Source organism: Salvia miltiorrhiza, chromosome 2 (assembly GCF_028751815.1).
Source record: "Salvia miltiorrhiza cultivar Shanhuang (shh) chromosome 2, IMPLAD_Smil_shh, whole genome shotgun sequence".
Classification (NCBI taxonomy): Eukaryota; Viridiplantae; Streptophyta; class Magnoliopsida; order Lamiales; family Lamiaceae; genus Salvia; species Salvia miltiorrhiza.
In genome coordinates this window covers 73,944,351-73,964,986 of record NC_080388.1, presented here as the reverse complement: position 1 = coordinate 73,964,986, position 20,636 = coordinate 73,944,351, and the positions used below count along the sequence as shown (strand labels likewise).

At 32.5% G+C, this 20,636-nt stretch overlaps 4 protein-coding genes across 4 annotated transcripts; all 4 read left to right on the top strand.

The window, feature by feature from the left end:
• The first annotated feature begins 6,246 nt into the window (after positions 1–6,246).
• LOC131009236 (phenolic glucoside malonyltransferase 1-like) lies at positions 6,247–8,180 on the top strand. The gene has a single exon (XM_057936500.1). The coding sequence runs from the start codon at positions 6,567–6,569 to the stop codon at positions 7,935–7,937; it is 1,371 nt and encodes a 456-aa protein (XP_057792483.1). The 5' UTR covers positions 6,247–6,566; the 3' UTR covers positions 7,938–8,180.
• Positions 8,181–11,165: 2,985 nt separating this feature from the next.
• On the top strand, positions 11,166–13,710 carry LOC131009980 (pentatricopeptide repeat-containing protein At4g02750-like). Its single transcript, XM_057937374.1, has 3 exons — positions 11,166–11,637; positions 12,369–12,601; positions 13,621–13,710. Exons 1-3 carry the CDS (start codon positions 11,166–11,168, stop codon positions 13,708–13,710), a joined length of 795 nt encoding a protein of 264 aa, XP_057793357.1.
• A 1,809-nt stretch (positions 13,711–15,519) lies between these two features.
• Positions 15,520–16,562, top strand: LOC131009275 (cytosolic sulfotransferase 17-like). The gene has a single exon (XM_057936560.1). The coding sequence runs from the start codon at positions 15,575–15,577 to the stop codon at positions 16,511–16,513; it is 939 nt and encodes a 312-aa protein (XP_057792543.1). The 5' UTR covers positions 15,520–15,574; the 3' UTR covers positions 16,514–16,562.
• Positions 16,563–17,370: 808 nt separating this feature from the next.
• LOC131009212 (pentatricopeptide repeat-containing protein At4g02750-like) lies at positions 17,371–19,600 on the top strand. The gene is made up of 3 exons (XM_057936467.1): positions 17,371–17,462; positions 17,563–18,405; positions 18,666–19,600. The coding sequence occupies exons 1-3, from the start codon at positions 17,448–17,450 to the stop codon at positions 19,470–19,472; spliced, it is 1,665 nt and encodes a 554-aa protein (XP_057792450.1). The 5' UTR covers positions 17,371–17,447; the 3' UTR covers positions 19,473–19,600.
• The last annotated feature ends 1,036 nt before the right edge of the window (positions 19,601–20,636 follow it).

Below are 20,636 nucleotides of genomic sequence, written 5' to 3'. Positions count from 1 at the left end.
ATTTTTGAAATATGGCGAATTAAATCATTATCTTTTCAAATTTTACAATTACGTCCTCCATTTTTTTTTCCATTGTCGGATTATTTAGTTGAAATTTAAGTGGATTAGTTCTCCACGTAATATTTATGTTACGATGTCGTTTGCAATAAAATTATTGAATATTGAAAATTATGGTGCAAATATAGGATACAATTCCTTTGTAATTTGAAAAGGTTTTTAACTGCAATTGTACGAAAGGCCGTCCTTAAGGCCTCACAAAAATGAAACTGTCTTTACAAATCCACGCAAGTTCCAATTCAACGTACTCTAGCGATCGAAAAAAATTGAATGGACGAAATTGCAAAAATTAAAAAGATGATGATTTAATTCGTCACACTTTAAAAATTACATTAAAATTACAAATTCTAAATAGTTTGTGAGTTTAATTAATGCCAATACCCCATATAATTACTCCATAAATTTGTGTTATTTTTCAAAAGATTAATTATATTTTGATGGGGGTTTCAAAAAAATTATATTTTGATGGGCTCGAGAAAATAAGCATTTTGACATATATTCGATATATCTTGTCATAGATACGTACATTAAATCAACACTTACGAATTAATATAAGATCTCAGATATGCACCATATATGAGAGATTTCATTGGAACCATTCCCGTTAGAATAAATAGACTATATCAATACATATAAAAATTGCTCCAAATTAATATACTATATTTAATTTCAATTTTTATTTTATTTTGGCACGAACTAATGAACTATAATATATGGTTGGAATTAAGTGCTTGTTGAACGCCTACATAAATAAATAACAATGAGCAAATGACATGACAATTGTGGTCTAAGTTTACCTAATTAACAACTAAAACATGCGTTAGCGGCGCACCAAATCCACTTTTAAATTTTCGATATGGTAAGTTTACAATACAACTTTATATTGTATTTGTATTTCTTTAAAAAAAAATAGAAAAAAATATTTCTCTATGTTCAAGTTTAAAAAATATATTTGCGTAATTTCATATGTTCATTTATTTTTCCTTTGACTTCTAAATATTTTTTTCTCAAAATTTGAATACATGTAACGACTCCACTAGAGATGGAATCTAGAATCTCCAATTTCGTAAACCAACACCTTATTCATTTGGCATGAAATTATAATTTATCTATGTTAGTTTGTCATTAACATTTATTATCATTATAAGTAGTTATTGGATAAGTTGAGAATAGAGCTGAATAATAAGTCGAGAATAAGTGGAAGACAAGTAATGGAGTTGAAGATCATGACCTAGTCATTAGGTTATTCCAAATTTCATGAGATCATTTTCTTCAATTTGTTTGTCCTTTTTTATAAGAAAAAATATGGAGAGGTGGTCATTTTTATATAGGATTTAATGTTTTAATCTAGTATCTTGGTGAACAGTCGCAGTGGCAGAGCCAAACTTTCGATTTAAGGGTTCATTTTTTTTAATAAAAATAAAATAAAATTAAAATTAAAATTAAAATAAATAGTACTACTAATCATTAACTCAATTATAATGTCAATAAAGTTACAAAAAATACTGACTTTTAAATTCATAAAAAGCAACTTTTAAAAATTAACACGGAGACCAAGCAACTTTCGATATCGAATTCAAACAATAATTCTCTAGAATCAAAACATGATATGCATAAATTAATTACTATATTTTTACTTCATCAAAACATCGATTCAACTCTAAAACTTAATAACGTGGAGACAAAGTTATATTTTTCTATTGACCCCAATTTAAAGGATATTATGCTTTGTTAATTATTTATTTATACTTTCTTACATTCAGAATCTAGTGAAATTAATAATAATTAATGAATCTATTAATACAGTTGTATACAGTTATATAAAATTGTAAATAATGTTCTAAATATCAATCAAGTTGTTAGTTTGAATCGATCTTATGCATTGACCAATTGCATATTAGAATTAAATTATTTAAGTTGAACCGGGATTAAAATTTTATAAAAAAAATTGGTTGATTATGCATTTTGTGCTAATCCACGAGTCGACCACGTTGTGGTTAGGTTTAAGGATAAAGTAGGCCCCTAAATACAAGAAAACAAAAAGACCAAATAATCTTTTCATCTTTAGCCTTGACTTTCTTGGTTTTCTTTATACTATATGTTTTTATTTATGATAAAATTTTCACATATGGCTTTTCAGTTTGATGCTAGCCCACATATTAGAGTTGGAGCTAGGATTTTTAGATAGGCGAAATTATATTTATAATAGTATGACCATTCGTGCGATGCACGACAAACATCGAAATCAATCACATGTTTTAAATAAATTAAAAATAAATTAAAGATAAACCTTATCAATTACAAATTTTAACTTTGTATAATGTGTAATGATAATCATAATTATTAAATAATTTCAAATTTTTTTATAATAAAAATTAACATTACACATTATTATTATAGAGTATTACACGACATATTAAGTGAATAAATATTCTCATGGCCTAACATCAATAAAAACAAATTATAAAATTTTAGGGAAGAGAGAGAAAATAAAATATCTTAAAATTTTCATAACTTATTCGTTTTAAATTCATTTTTGATGATTTTTTTTTACCATATTAAAAAACTTGTCACAAAATTAAATTTAAGATGCATATTGAATATTTTTTTTCATAAATAAAATTTTTTGATGTTTAGAAAATAATTAAAATTATATAAAAAAAAGAGAAAATATTGAAAAATTTGGTGGAAGAAGAGAGAAAAAATAGAGGGGAAAAATGGAGGACAAAACTCCTCTTTTATATATTATATAGATGACTATTTTAAGTTTGCTTATTTTTTTATTGCAAAATATATATGGATAATTATTTTTTAGACATATAATTTACTTTTGTAATATGATTAAATAATTTTGTTAAATTCTATTTCGAATTTGTGTGCCTCTATTTTTATTTATGTATTTTGTGATCCTTATATTTATCATCCCAACATGTTAATCATCATGTTCGATAGATTAATACATGGATAAGGTTCTGACGTGTTAATTTAGAATTCTGAAACTAATTGTCACCTCTTTTTCTAATTTTGTAATTATTTCGACATTGCATTGCCTTTGTATACTATTATGCACTTTTTTTTCTTTTTTTTTTCTTTTATAAATAATTTGGACTGCATCTTTAATTAGTTTATTTAATATAAGAAAATGCGTTATTTCCATTGTTGGACTTCAAGATATTATAGCTTCTTCTCAAATCAGTTGCAATTGCAATATTTTTCCTACTCGGATCTTTCTTCTACTCAGCTGCATCTTCTCGATAACACCGAACTGATGGCCATCTCAACAAAAAATATAAATAAATGAGGATGAATTTATAGACTGCAAATTATTAATTTTGATTTATTTAATTGTGCATTAATTGATGCAATCATGGGTGGGAGTTTATTTGATGCAGTGGTGGAATCAAAAGTTGTGTGTGCAAAAATATAATTTAAATAATTATTAAAAATTGATGCAGCGGTGGAATTAAAAGTTGTGTGGTGCGAAATTTGTTATAAAATATTTATTTAATTGAAGCATGTGATAAAACACAGTCGTGGGCGTAGCGTGGCTGTTAAAAATATTGTTTATTAATTCTATGACAATTGGTGTTAAAAGTACATTTCAATTGGCAGTTATCAAAATTGTGGGTGGTGAAATTAAATTTATTAAAAATAACTGTAAAAGAATTGATTAAAATCGTGGGTTTCAAAATCGACATAAATTTTTTGAAAAGTAGCAATTGCCAACGAAACTATTCATAATTGCATTCAAATACATATTTTAAAATTTTGAAAATTGGAGGGAGCAAATGGCGGGAAAATATAGCCGTTATACTGCTCTTTTATATAATATATAGATTTGGAGGTACGTGGTCTATAAATACTCGAATTTTTTTCATTTTCTGATTTTGCACTTTAATTTTAAAATTTGTCTATAAATACATGAACTTTGTGTACTTTTAATTTTGCACCTGGAAATTTTTTACCCCCAAATCATTGCTGACATGGCAGCCGGATTGATATCCTATAAATCCTACAATTACATGTTTTAGATTCTATATTGACAACAAATTCATCTGCTTCATTATGCACTTCAAACTTTCATCTCAATCCGACTGGCGTAAATTCTTTTTAGGGGTAAAAAATCTTCGGGTGTAAAATCTGAAAGAATACAAAATTCAGGTATTTATAGGCAGATTTTTTAAAGTTGGAGTGCAAAACTAGAAAATGAAAAAAGTTGGAATATTTATAAGCCAATACCCCTTATATTTATATAGCCCACGAGATCATGATATATATATATGATTAATTTTTCAATCAATTGAAATTTGTTTTGCACAAGTTAAAAATGCACAAAAAAAGGTTGGTTAATTGATGACCAAATTCCCAATTAACACCCAAAAAACTACATAAAGATACACCTAATCAAAACATAATTTTATTTATAAAATTGTTTGGCATGCATCCTAAAAATTAAATACTAGCACAACTAAATTAAATTCGAAAATGAAACCAGACACTCAGATCACAGGCGTCAGTCTATAATTAATTATATGATCCGAACAAAGAGAAAAATCGATATTTATTCATCTATTAATTTATTTTTTTGGTAAGTCTTTGTGTTTGTGACACATCATATTTCTCTAAAGTCATGAAATAATATTATCCTTGATTGAATATTAGGTTTACTATAATGGGTTGGTAATGGTGTGAACAGCAACCGTTCCTTTGTGGGGCAATCACTAACAACTAACTATCAAATATTAATTAACAAAACACAACTCTAATTTATTTAAAGTTGGGAGTTGAGAAATTTACAAATCCATCAATCATTTTTTTAATTACCCAACACATAGATAAACTGCATTAGCAGCGATTGTTATCAAAGACACCAAGATATCATTTTTATAATGATAAATTTTTGAAAATTAAAAATTTCAAATTATAATATTTTATTAATTACATAATCATATACGTGTAACTATCAAATATATCGATTACCACGGTATAGTAGAATGTGACTTTTTAGATCTTCCTCCAAAATTGATATAAAAAGTACCGACAATTAATCAACGATTTTCGGTCTTCTGTTTGTTTGCTACTCCATTATTTAAATAACTTTTGCACGCAATTTGCTTAATAAGATAACTGCACCATTTTATAGATTTATATTAATATATCATGTTAGATCTTGTCTAAAGATGGTAAACAATTATGATATGAAAAGAATAAAATTTCACTATTTATTATATTGGGACCTATTTAATAAAACTATAAATTCACTGTAAATTTTCACATTCTAAAGACAGTAAATAATTTATATTTTATAGTTAATTACACTCATTTGAAGAAGGGGTTTTGATAAATAAAATTACAGACTAGTTCGAAATTGTAATTTTAACGTGACTTTTGAAGTGTGACGAATTAAATATGTGCCCATTAAAAGTTTTTTTTCAAAAGAGGCGTTTGGTTTAGTGGATGGATATATAAGATTGATATGATTGAAAGGGTGATTAATTAAACAATCCATCCAACTTTGGGGGTGATAAATAGTAGTAACTCATTTGGATGATTAGATGCGAGACTAGTTACAATCACAGGCTCAATCATGCAAACGAATACTTGATTAATGTAGATTATGTTATCAATCATATCTTATTCCTCAAACTAAACGCTTTCTTAGTGGAAGAGGGATTCCAATATACACTTGAGATTATTTGTACCACTCATTATCTCTTTTTTTCTCTCTATATATATCAAATGAGTTCAAGCATAAAATATACCTCCTTCATTCCTCAAATATCTTCATCTCTTTCTATTTTGGGTCGTTTCCAAAACATCTTCATAACATACTTTTAAAAATAATTACATTTACTATTACTCTTACAATCTTCATTTTTTGTGGGATCCATTTTCCACTCATCAAATACACAATTAACTTTTATTAAAATCCGTCTCACCCTCCCTTAAGAAGATGTTTGGGGGACAGAGAGAGAGTAATATTTAAGTTTTTACCTTTGAATTGTGAAAGCTTACAATAAATTTATGACTTTACTATATGAATTCGTGATTCAAATATGACAAATGATGATAATTCAATTTCATTTTAATTCATAATTTTATATTTGATAATTTATAATATTTCATAGCAAATTCAAATGTAATTTGGTGCACTTGAAAATTTAATTGTGATACACTTAGGTCTATAAAAATAAGTGTTACTAATATAACAATTTATATGATATTATTAATTAATACTCTATTTCCAAAAAAAAAAAAACACCTACTTTGTACTTACCGATATAATTGTCCATGGACCATGATGATGACCATGTGTTCCACATTTTGTGCTGAATTCATTTGCCGACCCATATATAAAGATATTTTAAAAAAAAACCATGATATATAACGATATTAATATTGAATTTAAAAATTTATTTCCCAGCAACTCCCCTCCCAAAAATCACGTTTAAAATCGCACATACGGTAAATATGCAGACTCTTCCACCTCCATTAATCATCCCTTTTTCATGGCACAAACTCATGAAAATCCGATGGCCGCCGCCGTGCTCCACCGCTGCCAAATCCAGCCGTCGCCGGATACGGTGGCGGAGCTTACTCTCCCGCTCCTCCACTTCGACATCACGTGGCTCTACTTCCACCCCGTCCAACGCCTCCTCTTCTTCGACCTCCCCTGCTCCAAACGCCATTTCTTAGAAGTCATAGTTCCCGAGCTCAAAAATTCCCTGCTCGTAACCCTCAATCATTTCCTGCCCCTCGCAGGAAACATCGTGCATCCGATCAACTGCGGCAGACCGTTTTCCAGGTTCGTGATCGGCGATTCGGTCTCGCTCACCGTCGCCGAGTGCGATAAGGATTTTAAGCACCTCACCGGCAACCATCCGCGGCTCTCCGACGAGTTTTACGCGTTCGTGCCGGAGCTTCCGCCGGCGAAAATTTCGCCGGAGGCGGTCGTGCTGCCGGTTCTCGCGCTGCAGGCGACGCTCTTCCCCGATCACGGCGTCTGCCTAGGGTTTACGAACCACCACGCGATCGGCGACGCCAGCACCATCGTCCGATTCATCAAAGCCTGGGCCTCCATCAACCGATTCGGCGGCGATGCAAAGCTGATCGACGAGAAATCGCTGCCGTTCTACGATCGGACCTCCGTCGCCGACGCCGGCGGATTGGACGCGAAGTATTGGGAGATCGTGAAGCGGACGCGCGGCGTGGAGCCGCGGCGGTTCTCGTTCCCGTTCAACAAGGTGCGCGCCACCTTCCTGATCCGCCGCGACGACGTCGAGACGCTCAAGGCCTTCGTCGCGCGGCGGCGGCCGGAGATGCATATCACCGCCTTCACGATGACGTGCGCGCTCGTCTGGGCGTGCCTGGTGCGGGCGGAGGCCGGATCGGCTCCCGACTACGAGGCGGAGTACTTCTGCTTCGCCGCCGACTGCCGCGGGCGGCTGGATCCGCCGCTGCCGGCGACGTACTTCGGCAACTGCCTCGCGCTCGTGAAGGCGAAGTCGACGCACGGACTGCTGAAGGGGAAGGAAGGCTTCCTCGTCGCGGCGGAGAGCCTCGGGGTTGCGATACAGAGGACGGTGTACAACGAGAAGGGGATTCTCGACGGCGCGGAGGCCTGGCCGGCGGAGTTCCGGAACCTGATCGGGAAGCGCCTCTTCGGCGTCGCCGGATCGCCGCGGTTTGATCTCTACGACGCCGACTACGGCTGGGGACGGCCGCGGAAGTTCGAATCGGCTTCGATCGACAGAGACACGTCGATGTCGCTCTGCAAATCCAGAGATTTCGACGGCGGATTGGAATTCACGCTGTCGCGGCCGAAGAGGATTTTGGATGCATTTGCCGCTGTTTTCACTGAAGCGATCAGGACTCTCTGAAAAATCGCGGCGGCGATAATTAGGCTCCAGAAATTGGGATTTTTTCCGGCAGCGGCGGTGGATATATTTAATTACTGGAATCGGGTAATTTTATTAACATTTAACAGATTTTGATTTAGGTTGATTCATTTAATTATGCATTTTTAACTATTGAATATGATTGTGATTTGTACATATAAAATAGTAAATCCGTTTTAACGTTTATGAACTACGGTGGAGTAAATTATTCAAATGTTTTGTAAATTTGATTAAGCCTTAATCAAAGCTTTGATAGTTTGATTTGTGTAGATTAGTGATTTGGTAATTCGTTACGTAAAGCTAGCTGGATATTGGATAATATTCTCTGCCGTCAAAATTTAATTCATTAATCACTATTATCTCGATCTCCTTTATTCTAATTTTATTTCCTATCATGTCTATTCCCCTATTAATTTTACTATTTTAAAAATAGTTATTATAAAACGAATATTTATAAGAAAATTTAAAATTATAAAAAATTATATATCATGATTTAATAATCAACTCAAATAATTATTTTCTAACTGGATGTGTCTACATGTTAGGCACATTTTTAGGAGTGTATATGATCGTCAACTCTAATTTGATTTTGTGCTTTAGTAATGATTGCATTAATAAATTAAAATGGTTACATCACTTTATCTGGTACGCGGTTTATAAGTTGGGTCAATGAAAATAAATTAAATGGTTTGCGACATCTTTAAAATTCTTATGCAGAGAATCTTGTATAATGGAATGGATCGGTTGTTCATACAAAAAATACTATATGTATATATATATATTGTTTATTTTACTCTAAGATATAAAGGTTTAATCAGAAAACAATTGTAATATACGTACCTCACGTATATCACACTTATTTGTTGCACACATAAAACTAGAATATGATTCCTGCCTGATTTTCGAATTGCATATTAAAATATTTGAAAGAAAAATAAATTATTATTTGTTAACACCGAATCAATCACTACATTATGCATGATACTCACTCCATCCATAAAAGATAGTCTATTTTTTTCATTTTTGAATGTCCGTAAAAATTAGTTCATTCTCATTTTTAAAAATTATCTATTACATGATGGGTCATATTCCTCACTCACAATATAATAACTATTTTTATTAAAGTCCGTGTTGTACCTTACTATGATTATTTTTTGTGGACGGAGGTAATATAAAATAAATACAACAAATCAGTCGAATTTCCAATTTTGGGAGATAATTTTGGTATTGAATACTCTCTTTGGTCCACCAAAATTATGACATTTTTTATGGGCACAAATTTTAATAAAATGATTGATAATTTCTATATAGTGGAGTGTGAAATGAGTGGTTAATTAGAAGTGATTTTTTTTGTAAATAAGAGTTATTTATATAGATAAAAAATATAGTAAAGATGTGGCCATTTGTAAAAAAAATGACATAATTTTTGTGAATACCAAAAATGACAAAAAAATATTATATTTTTTATGGATGGATGGAGTACCAAATATGTAACAATTACTTCACCTAATTTTAGTTAAAAATATAATCCCCAATGAACGTCTAAGCAATACACTTCAATTTACAAGCAGAAAACTCTACGGTTCGAACCCACCTTCTTCAAGTAAAAAAATAAATAAAACAAATTGGCCAAATATATAAATTAGCTTAAAATATACCAATTGCTAAAACTGTAACTTTATAACAAAAAGTTTAAAGAAAAAACTCTCACAAAGTTTTTATTTTCACCTTATAACAAAACTTCGAATATATAGAAGCAATAAAACAATTAATTATATATGTTTTAGTTTAGTGATAGAGTATTTAATATTTGATAAATTCTAATCCATCTTCACTCAATCTTTAAATAATTTATTTATTGAAAAAAAAAATTCAAAACTAATCCATTTTATAATGCAGTATATGAATTAGATCATTGGTCCAACTCCCATTAGTGCATCATCAAAAACTCATATAGTTGCCATTTTGAGGTGGCAAATTTGACACTTAGCTTTAAATCTTAAATGCAAAAAGTTATTGGGCCTAAATCACATCAATTTATATGTCAAATCTTTTTGAGTTGGGCTGCCAAATTTCAACTGTAATGTATAGGCCATTCAATATCATTTTCTACGACAACCATTTTTAAATTTTCATGATTTTTTTTTTTTCATATACATCCAATTTTAAAATTTTATTCAATCATTTCTAAAGTGTATCAATTATATATTCGGAATAATTAAAAAAAATCAATTTAAGTAAAATGTTGAGTAGGAAGCTAGAGTATAAGTTAACGTATATATTAATTGTTTCTTTTAGGTTCATTATGTAATACTATCAAACAAATGTAATATAAAATGAAACATATAATAAGAATAAAATTTAGGAATATTTGCAGTAAATACATGAACTTTCAATAGATTAAAAGGTCATAGAAAAAATCAGAATTTGTTGAAATATCCCTAATATTTAAACAGAAAAATTCTAGAAGCATACACAACAATAATTTAAAAAATGTCAATTTAAGTTAAGTGTTGAGTAGGGAGCTGAATAGAAGAAATTAGTTTAATGGACTATTCACAATTTCACACTACCAATCGTGCAATAGTAGCAAATAATTTTTCTTTAAGAAAACCTCTAAAGTCTTGCACTAACCCCACTTTATTTTCACAAATTATCAATGTTTGATGGATAATTCATATTTGGAGATGGATTTATCTAACCTCCCCAAAGCAAATTTTGGCTTTTGCCTCAATTCATCCAATCCATATTTATAAGGTTGTTAAGAATTTTAAGCCAATCCCAAGTATAAGGTTGTTAAGCATTTTAAACCTGCTAATAGCCTAACATTAACAGATAAATACACCTAAAATAACGAAAATAATAAGAAGTCTCCAAACACTATAAAATATCAAAACTCAAAAAAAAATATCTCAAACCCACAAACCCATTAACATATTGGAATGGGAGGTAGAGTTTTGTTTCTTTTGTTCATTTTTGAAGCTTAATTAGATAGATGCTCAAATTAAAAATGAATTTAATATTAATTAGGGAATATATAATTCAAAATGATGATTTAAAACCTAATTACCAGACTTATTTTATTGGGAAATAGCCTATTTTCAGCCCTTATACTAACGGGCCAATTTGGCCCGCGGGCCGCGTGACCCAACAGTGAAGGATGTCGTATCGTGGACCACGATTTTGTCTGGGTACATGCAAAATGGGTTAATGGATGAGGCCAAGAGAATTATTCATGAAATGCCGGTGAAGAATGTTGTATCGTGGACCACGATTTTGTTTGGGTATGCGCTGAATGGGTTAATGGATGAGGCCACAAGAATCTTTAATGAAATGCATGTGAAAAATGATTTATCGTGGAATACGTTTTTGTATGAGTACGTGCAAAATGGGTTAATGGATAAGGCCAGAAGAGTTTTTGATGAGATGGCACGTAGGGATTCGATCTCTTGGACGACAATGATAGCCGGGTACAGTCAAAATGGCGGCGAAGAGGCATTACGGTTTTTTATTGAGGCGACAAAGGATTGGAAAATGTTAAACAATTATGCCTTTGCTAGTGTTTTAAGTTTGTGTGCAGATATTGCCGCTTTTGAGCTTGGCAAACAAATACATGGACGTGTTGTTAAAGGAGGATTTGAGTTCAAATGCAATGTGGGAAGTGCTCTTGTTTCCATATATTGTAGGTGTGGAAGCATCGATATGATGTTTTCAAAAGAATTGAAGATAAAGATGTGATATCGTAGAGTACAAACATTAATGGTTATCAAGACCGTTTCCGACAAAAAATGGGCCCAGGGTGAAACGATATAAATAGGCCCTCTATCCACCATAATAAAAACATAAGGTAACATTTTTTTAGAGTCACGTTATAACATTTTGATAGAAAAAAAGTATGAATAATTATAAAAAATGACTTTTTCTCGCCTTTTTACTTGCGAAATCATCTACAATATCATTTGTTTCAAGATTTTCTAAGATATCTTTTTTAATACACAAAATTGTTGAACCATTTCAAAACAGTAAAAATAAATTGCCAAACTGAAGTTTAACAGTATGTTTCTATCGAGAATGACCAAATCGGCATATTGATTTAAAGATAGATATTATCTACCATTCAAAATCTCAGAATATATTCCTAATTCTTAAAGCAAACCTCTCCCATTTTTCCCCTTTGTTTCTTTGATTGCAGCGGAGATTAAAGCAAACCTCTCAGCTCTCATCCTCTCCTTTTTTCCCCTTTGTTTCTTTGGTCGCGGTGGGTAGAACGATTTATACTGTTAGGGAGCGGTTTTCCAGTTCATTGCGCTGCGCTAGAAAATTGTGTGGGAGGCGGCAAGCAGAGTTTGTTTATTTTAAGTTGGAAAGGGTTAAACAATTATGCCTTTGCTAGTGTTTTAAGTTCGTGCGCAGATATTGCCGCTTTTGAGCTTGGCAAGCAAATACATGGACGTGTTGTTAAAGGCTATGATGTTTTCAAAAGAATTGAAGATAAAGATGTGATATACGGTGGGAGTAGCAGTTGCCAGGGTGGGAGGAGGATGAGGGGGGTATTCAGCCATGGTGGGAGGAGAAGTGGGGTGAGGAGAAGGGTATTCAGCCAGGGTGGGAGGAGGAGGAGGAATGGGGTGATCAGCCCAGGGTGGGTATTCAGCCACGGTGGGGGTGGGGGTGGGGGTGGGGGTGGGAGTGGGAGGAGGAGGAGGGCGGCGATGAACCACGGTGGGAGGGAGAGGCCCGAAAATGATGTCGGCGATTTGATCACCCAGCTTCAGTATTTCTGTGCCAAGTTTTCGAAAGAAGGCACGAGAACCCATTTTTGAGAAATTTGAAGAAATGATGATAGGGAGTACACACATTAATGGTTATCAAGGCCGTTTCTGACAAAAAATGCAAGTTTTCGAAAGAAGGCACGAGAACCCATTTTTGAGAAATTTGAAGAAATGATGATAGGGAGTACAAACATTAATGGTTATCAACGACGTTTCTGACAAAAAGATGGGCCCAGGGTGAAACGATATAAATAGGCCCTCTATCCACCATAATAAAAACATAAGGTAACATTTTTTTAGAGTCACGTTATAACATTTCGATAGAAAAAAAAGTATGAATAATTATAAAAAATGACTTTTTCTCGCCTTTTTACTTGCGAAATCATCTACAATATCATTTGTTTCAAGATTTTCTAAGATATCTTTTTTAATACACAAAATTGTTGAACCATTTCAAAACAGTAAAAATAAATTGCCAAACTGAAGTTTAACAGTATGTTTCTATCGAGAATGACCAAATCGGCATATTGATTTAAAGATAGATATTATCTACCATTCAAAATCTCATAATATATTTCTAATTCTTAAAGCAAAATTCAGGAAAAACAATAAAAATAAGTAGGATTAAAGCAAACCTCTCCCATTTTTCCCCTTTGTTTCTTTGATTGCAGCGGAGATTAAAGCAAACCTCTCAGCTCTCATCCTCTCCCTTTTTTCCCCTTTGTTTCTTTAGTCGCGGTGGGTAGAACGATTTATACTGTTAGGGAGCGGTTTTCTAGTGCATTGCGCTGCGCTAGAAAATTATGTGGGAGGCGGCAAGCAGAGTTTGTTTATTTTAAGTTGGAAAAGGTTAAACAATTATGCCTTTGCTAGTGTTTTAAGTTCGTGCGCAGATATTGCCGCTTTTGAGCTTGGCAAGCAAATACATGGACGAGTTGTTAAAGGATATGATGTATTCAAAAGAATTGAAGATAAAGATGTGATATCGTAGAGTACAAACATTAATGGTTATCAAGGCCGTTTCTGACAAAAAATGGGCCCAGGGTGAAACGATATAAATAGGCCCTCTATCCACCATAATAAAAACATAAGGTAGCATTTTTTTAGAGTCACGTTATAACATTTTGGATAGAAAAAAAAGTATGAATAATTAAAAAAAATGACTTTTTCTCGCCTTTTTACTTGCGAAATCATCTACAATATCATTTGTTTCAAGATTTTCTAAGATATCTTTTTCAATACACAAAATTGTTGAACCATTTAATCTTTCTTGTGAAATCGACGATCGAAAATATGTCTTCAATAATTTTAACTTCGAGAAACTACTCTCAGCCGCATAGTCAACAAGATCTTATAAGTTATTGCAGCATTTGGATAACAATCTACAATTTTCACGAATTCAAAAATTTCAATAGTTGACTATTTTATTTAACAATGCCATTTGTAATATTTTAATTCAGTAAATAAATCATCTAAGTCAATACTGAATATATTATCATGAGTAAAAGTAGATTTTAAATTAACACATCAATATCTTAATTTTTCAATATCCAAAGATTTTAAAGTTTTCAAATCAAACAAAAAACCAAATATATGATCAAATGATTTCATTATTTCTTCAAATCTACATTTTAAAGAAGCAATCTCCATGTACAAAACAACTACAAAATACTCAAATTCTAAATGATTCTTCGGGTGATAATGAAACTTCAACACTTTCTCCCTCGTCAAATTATTTTTTTCTAGTAATACAACGTGTTGTTGAAAATATTGGCTCTATAGTCATATTAGATGCAAGACTCTATATTCCTATACTTAAAAAAAAATGATATTAGACCTTCTAATTGTTTCATGACAGAGTCAATGCACATAGTATACACAAAATTTGTTATTAGACCTTATCGTAATATTTTTGGTCCCCGAAATTCTTTTAGGATGTACTTTTTTGGGTCCTAAATTTTTTAAATGCTAGTAGGATTCATGAAAATATAGAATTGGGAGAAAAGGTGGCAACAATGTGGTTATCTTTGGAACTTTGGAACTCTTCAATGTATGATCTTCTTTCCAACTTATATGCAGCTTTGGGCAAATGGGAAGATGTTAAGAAGACAAGATTAAGAATGAGGGGCCGGGTTCTTAGCAATAGACCCGGAGATAGTTGGGTTGAAGTGCTAAACAAGATTCACAAATTAATATGTTATAACCGTCTATATTAATATATTAATTGTTTCTTGTACGTTCTTTATGTAATATCAAACTAATGTAATAGTATAAAATGAAACATATAATAATAGAATTAAAATCTAAACAGATAGTTCTAGAAGCATACACAACAATAATTAAAAAATATCAATTTAAGTAAAGTGCATACTTACTTTTTTTTGGTTGCATGGAATCTTCAACTAATTAATAATAATGTAATCTAATTAATTGATTTAGACTATACTTCAAAGATTCAATTCGATTTGATTGACAGCTAAAATTTGGAATATATATAAGTTAACTCTTTCTTTCTAGCTACTTCACTTTTTTGCAATAAATTGTTATCGTGAATAACACAACCTCGTATATATATAACTTCATATTCAGGCAACAATTAATGTGCACAAACAGTTAAGGTTTGTCAGATCATCACATGAAATTTAATCCCTTGATCTATTTATATTGATTAAATATATTGTTTATCTACAACTCTAAATCACTAGAGGAAATTAGTTTAAATGTACTATTCTTGGCTCTATAAATACTTTACACTACCAATCATGCAATAGTAACCCCACTTTATTTTCATCCTCAAAGAAAAGGAAAAAAAACCCACTTTTTTTTTTCACAAATTATCAATATTTGATGGATAGTTCATCTTTGGAGATGGATTTATCTAACCTCCCAAAAGCAAATTGGTGGGGTGATGACTATCTCTATCAAGTTGGTGGATTTTGGCTTTTGCCTCAATTCATCCAATCCATTTATAGGGTTGTTAAGCATTTTAAGCCAATCCCAAGTGATATAATATTGGCTTCCTACCCAAAAACAGGCACTACATGGCTCAAATCACTTGTTTTCTCCATCATCCATCGATGCTCTAAACATCGTTTATCTACAAATCACCCTCATGAATTGATCCCAACTTTGGAGGTTCAAGTTTATGCAACACAAACCATCCCTTGTATTAATACAGATCATCAATCGAGTCGAATTTTCAGCACCCACATCCCATATCAACTCCTCTCCGAAACCCTAGATTCGTCCGAGTGCCGCGTCGTGTACGTGACGAGGAACCCTAAGGACACCCTCGTCTCGACGTGGCACTTCGTGAACAAGTGGGACAAGGCGCGGGGCGACCCTTGGCCGCTCGACGTGGCCATCGATAAATTCTGCGACGGGGAAACCCCGTGTGGGCCCTACTATGACCATGTGATGGGGTACAAGAGGTTGAGCTTGGAGAGGCCCAAGAATGTGTTCTTTGTAACCTATGAGGAGCTTAGGACTAACCCAATAACTCATGTCAAGAAATTGGCTGAGTTTTTGGGGTGTCCATTTGAAGGAGAGGATGAAGAGGAACAAGTGCAAGAAGTTGTTAATATTTGTAGCTTTGAAGTGCTAAGTAACTACGAAGTGAACAAGTCGGAGGACTCTCCGACTTGGTTTCAACTTCCGTATAATTCTTTTTTCAGAAAAGGAAATATTGGAGATCACACAAATTATCTCAATGATGTGACTATTGAGCGCATCGATGCACTTACTAGAGAAAAGTTTCATTCCTTAGGTTTCATGTACGGCACCTAACTAAGTTTTGTTATGTATTTTTGTTTAAATTTGTTGATGGATTTTGGCGATTCCGTACCACTATTACAAATAATTTTTTCATGTCTTATATGAACTTTGTTAAGATTATGCATAATAAACAATAATCATTTATACTTTTAGTGATACTTTGCAACTTTCCAAGTGTTAAAATGTATTTGATTCAATAAACCTATATTTATCTATATAATACATATAAGAGGAGTATTTTCCCTTCATCTTTTCCCTCTTTTTTTTCTTTCTCACTTCTCCCATCAATTTTTTCATTATTTTTATCTCTATTTTATATATATATATAATTTAATTCTTTTCAAAATATCGTCAAATTTGATTTATAAATAAATACTTAATACGCATTTTATATGTATAAGCTCGTGACAAAATATTTAATATGGTGCAAAAATCATCAAAAATGAATTTAAAACAAATAAGTTATGAAAACTTTAAAATATTTTGTTTTCACTTTTCGTTAAAATTTGACAAATTTTTATTTATTTTTTTGTATGATAATATTTATTTAATTATTTATTATCACATATAATACTCTATAATAATAATAATGTGTAATATTACTTTTCATTATCAAATAATTAAAAATTATTTAATAACTATAATTATCATTACATTTTATACAAAATTTAAAATTTACGCTTTTAAATTTGAAATTTTATTGAGGAATTGGTGTGTTTGTTTATTTTATTTTTAAAATATATTTTATATTTATTTGTTCTCTTGTGTCTTATGCAAGACCAGCTCAATAAACAAAAGCCCAAACTAAAACTAAATAAGAAAAGAAGTAAAATCCAAACAAATGTAAAACCTTATCTTTGCGCCGCATATTCAAATTCAGTCTTACTTTTGCTTCTTCTTTCTTCACAAAAATCGGCGAGCAGAGAAAACAGAGCTTAATTCCTAAATGTATTCAGCTCAGGTATGTCTTTCTCACACTTTTGCATTTGGCGATGCCTCAATTTACTCTGCTTGGCTGAAATCACAAATCACAAATTAATCAATTACAAAATTCGTTTTAGGGTTTTTCTCATTCCATGCGGTTCAGACATCTCCACACAACCATCTTGCGCTCGTCGCGCAACAGAGCAAGATCTAATGGGCAGCCTCAAAATGCAAACCATCTCTTCAAACAACCCTCCACTGAGCCACCGGCGAGGCCTAGAACCAACGATTTTACGCGCTCCGACATGGTTCAATGCACGGTAGCTATCAGAGACCACATACGCAATGGCCAATACGACGACGCGTTGCATTTATTCAACTCCATGCCTCGCAAAAATGAGGTCACCTACGGCACTATGATATTTGGCTGCTTCTCCAATGGGCAAGTTAAGCTGGCCCATCAGCTGTTCGATGAAATGCCTCTAAAGAATTCGTTCGCTTGGAATATAATGATTAAAGGCAATATCAAGCACAACAATCTCGAAGCTGCACAGCGGCTGTTCGATGATATGCCTGTGAAAGATGTTTACGCATGGAACGTGATTTTGTCTGGGTACGTGGAGAATGGATTGATGGAGGAGGCAAAGAGAGTTTTTGAGGAAATGCCGGTGAAGGATGTTGTATCGTGGACCACGATTTTGTCTGGGTATGTACAGATTGGGTTAATGGATGAGGTCACGAGAATTTTTGAAGAAATGCCAGTTAAGAATGTTGTTTCGTGGAATACGATTTTGTGTGGGTATATGCAGAATGGGATGTTGGACGAGGGAAAGAGAGTTTTTGATGAAATGCCTTTAAAGAATGTTTTCTCGTGGAGTACAATCATTAATGGATATGCAACACATGGATTTGCCCAAGAAGCTCTTCAACATTTCGAGTTAATGAAAGAAGCATCTATCCAACCTAACGAAGTTACAATGGTAAATTTTGATTGTATTTAATTTTGATTGTATTTGTGACTCTTTTTCTTGTTATCGAAACATAAAAGTCATATGATGCCTACTTGATTTTTGATTGCCAATAATACTTAGAGCTATTTGTAGTCTTGTACGACTCATGTTCTACAATTAAACTTGGAACTAATTTGAGCTATCTGTCAATTCTGATTTTTTAATTGTTGTTTATGTGAAATATTCATCTGCATTTTGTTGATTGAATGTATTCATTTGTTTTTATTTAGGTTAGTGTTCTAACTGCTTGTAGTCACGCGGGCTTGGTTGAGAAGGGAAAACATTACTTCTATTCCATGACCAAAGATCACGGCATAGTGCCAAATATAAGGCACTATGGTTGCATGATTGATCTTCTAGGTCGAGTTGGGCTACTAGACGAAGCTCAAAACCTAATGAAGAGCATGCCTTTTAAGCCAGAAGCACCAATATGGGGAGCTCTACTTGGTGCTTGCAGGATTCATGGAAATATAGAATTGGCAGAAAAGGCAGCTGAGATGTTGTTTGATTTGGAACCACGTAGCTCGAGCAACTATGTTCTTCTTTCCAACTTATATGCTGCTTCGGGTAGATGGGAAGATGTTAAGAAGACGAGATTAAGAATGATGGGTCGGGGTGTTAGCGATAGACCGGGATTTAGTTGGATTGAAGTGCTAAACAAGATTCACAAGTTTTCTGTTGGAGACTTCACTCATCCTGACAGCGAAAGCATCTACGCTTTCCTGGAAGAGTTGGATTTGAGGATGAAAGAGGATGGATATGTTCCTGCTACAAAATCAGTGCTACGTGATGTGGAGGAAGAAGAAAAGCAGCATATGCTAAAGCATCATAGTGAAAGGTTAGCTGTTGCATATGGGATTATGATGATACCAAGTGGGAGACCTGTTCGAGTTTTCAAGAACTTGCGCGTCTGTGAGGACTGCCACACTGCGATCAAACACATGGCGAAAATCACGGGGAGATTGATCATCTTACGTGATGTTAGGCGTTTCCACCACTTTGAGGGAGGTGTGTGTAATTGTGGAGACTATTGGTGAAGTCTGAGATGGAGAAAGGTAAATTGCATACTTATTCCTTTTGCTTTGTTTTGGAAGGAAGAAATTACCATAGTGTAATAGTTCCTTTTCTTTTGGAGCCTTGGTAAGACTGTTGTGCCTTCGACATACACTTAGATAAGTTAGAACAGATGAAGGATGGAATCCAAAATTTTAGAATGAAACTTTCTTTCATTTAATTACTTTATCTTTAACTAATTAATGAGTAATAATGTAATCTAATTGACTTAGACTATACTTCAAAGATTCAATTCGATTTGTGGGACTTAAATTAATTCTTTCTTTCTACATTATTAGAGAAAAGTTTCATTCCTTAGGTTTCACCTAACCAAGTCTTGTTTTGTTTTTTATTTGAATTTGTTGATGGATTTTAGTGATTCCATACCACTATTGCAAATAATTTTTTCATATTTTGTTAAGATTATGCATAATAAACAATGATCATTTCTATTTTAGTGATTCTAAACTGTCTGTGATTGCAACTTTCCAAATGTTAGACCTCAAAAGACAAAACCTATTTGTATCAATAAACCTATATTTAATGTTAATGATATTATGGTTTTAATAACAAAGTTGAGGCACCTTAAGACTCTTTTTTGTGGGTAATGTTCCGCCTGCGTGAGGTTGTTTTTCCACCTTTGTGTGATGCAGAGATCCCGTCTGCGTACGGGTTGGTAATTTGATTATATATTAGATGCCTCTTGTAATTCTAAAAAAAAAATCATAGTAATATTTATTTGTTCAGAAAATATTCCATTGGGAATTATATTTTTTGTGAAAATGAAAATTGATAACAAATAAGTTAATAAAATTTACAAATAAATTGTTTGTAAGGTACGAATAGTCATTTGAACTTGAATTCAAATCTTAAATAAAGCGGAATTTTCGCTATATTAATTGAATACAACTAATTATACGTTAAATCTATATATATATAAAAGCAAAATAAACTCTATCCTACGTGGCGGCATATAATCACTCTATTTCTATTTTTCTCAATTCTCATTCATTCTTATATTTTTCAATATCTCTAATCAATCTCCACCTCTAATCAAACTCCATCTATTAAAAAATTTATAAAAATCAATAATATATAAATCTATAAAAATCAATCAATAGTATCACTTATATAATATATGTAAGTTA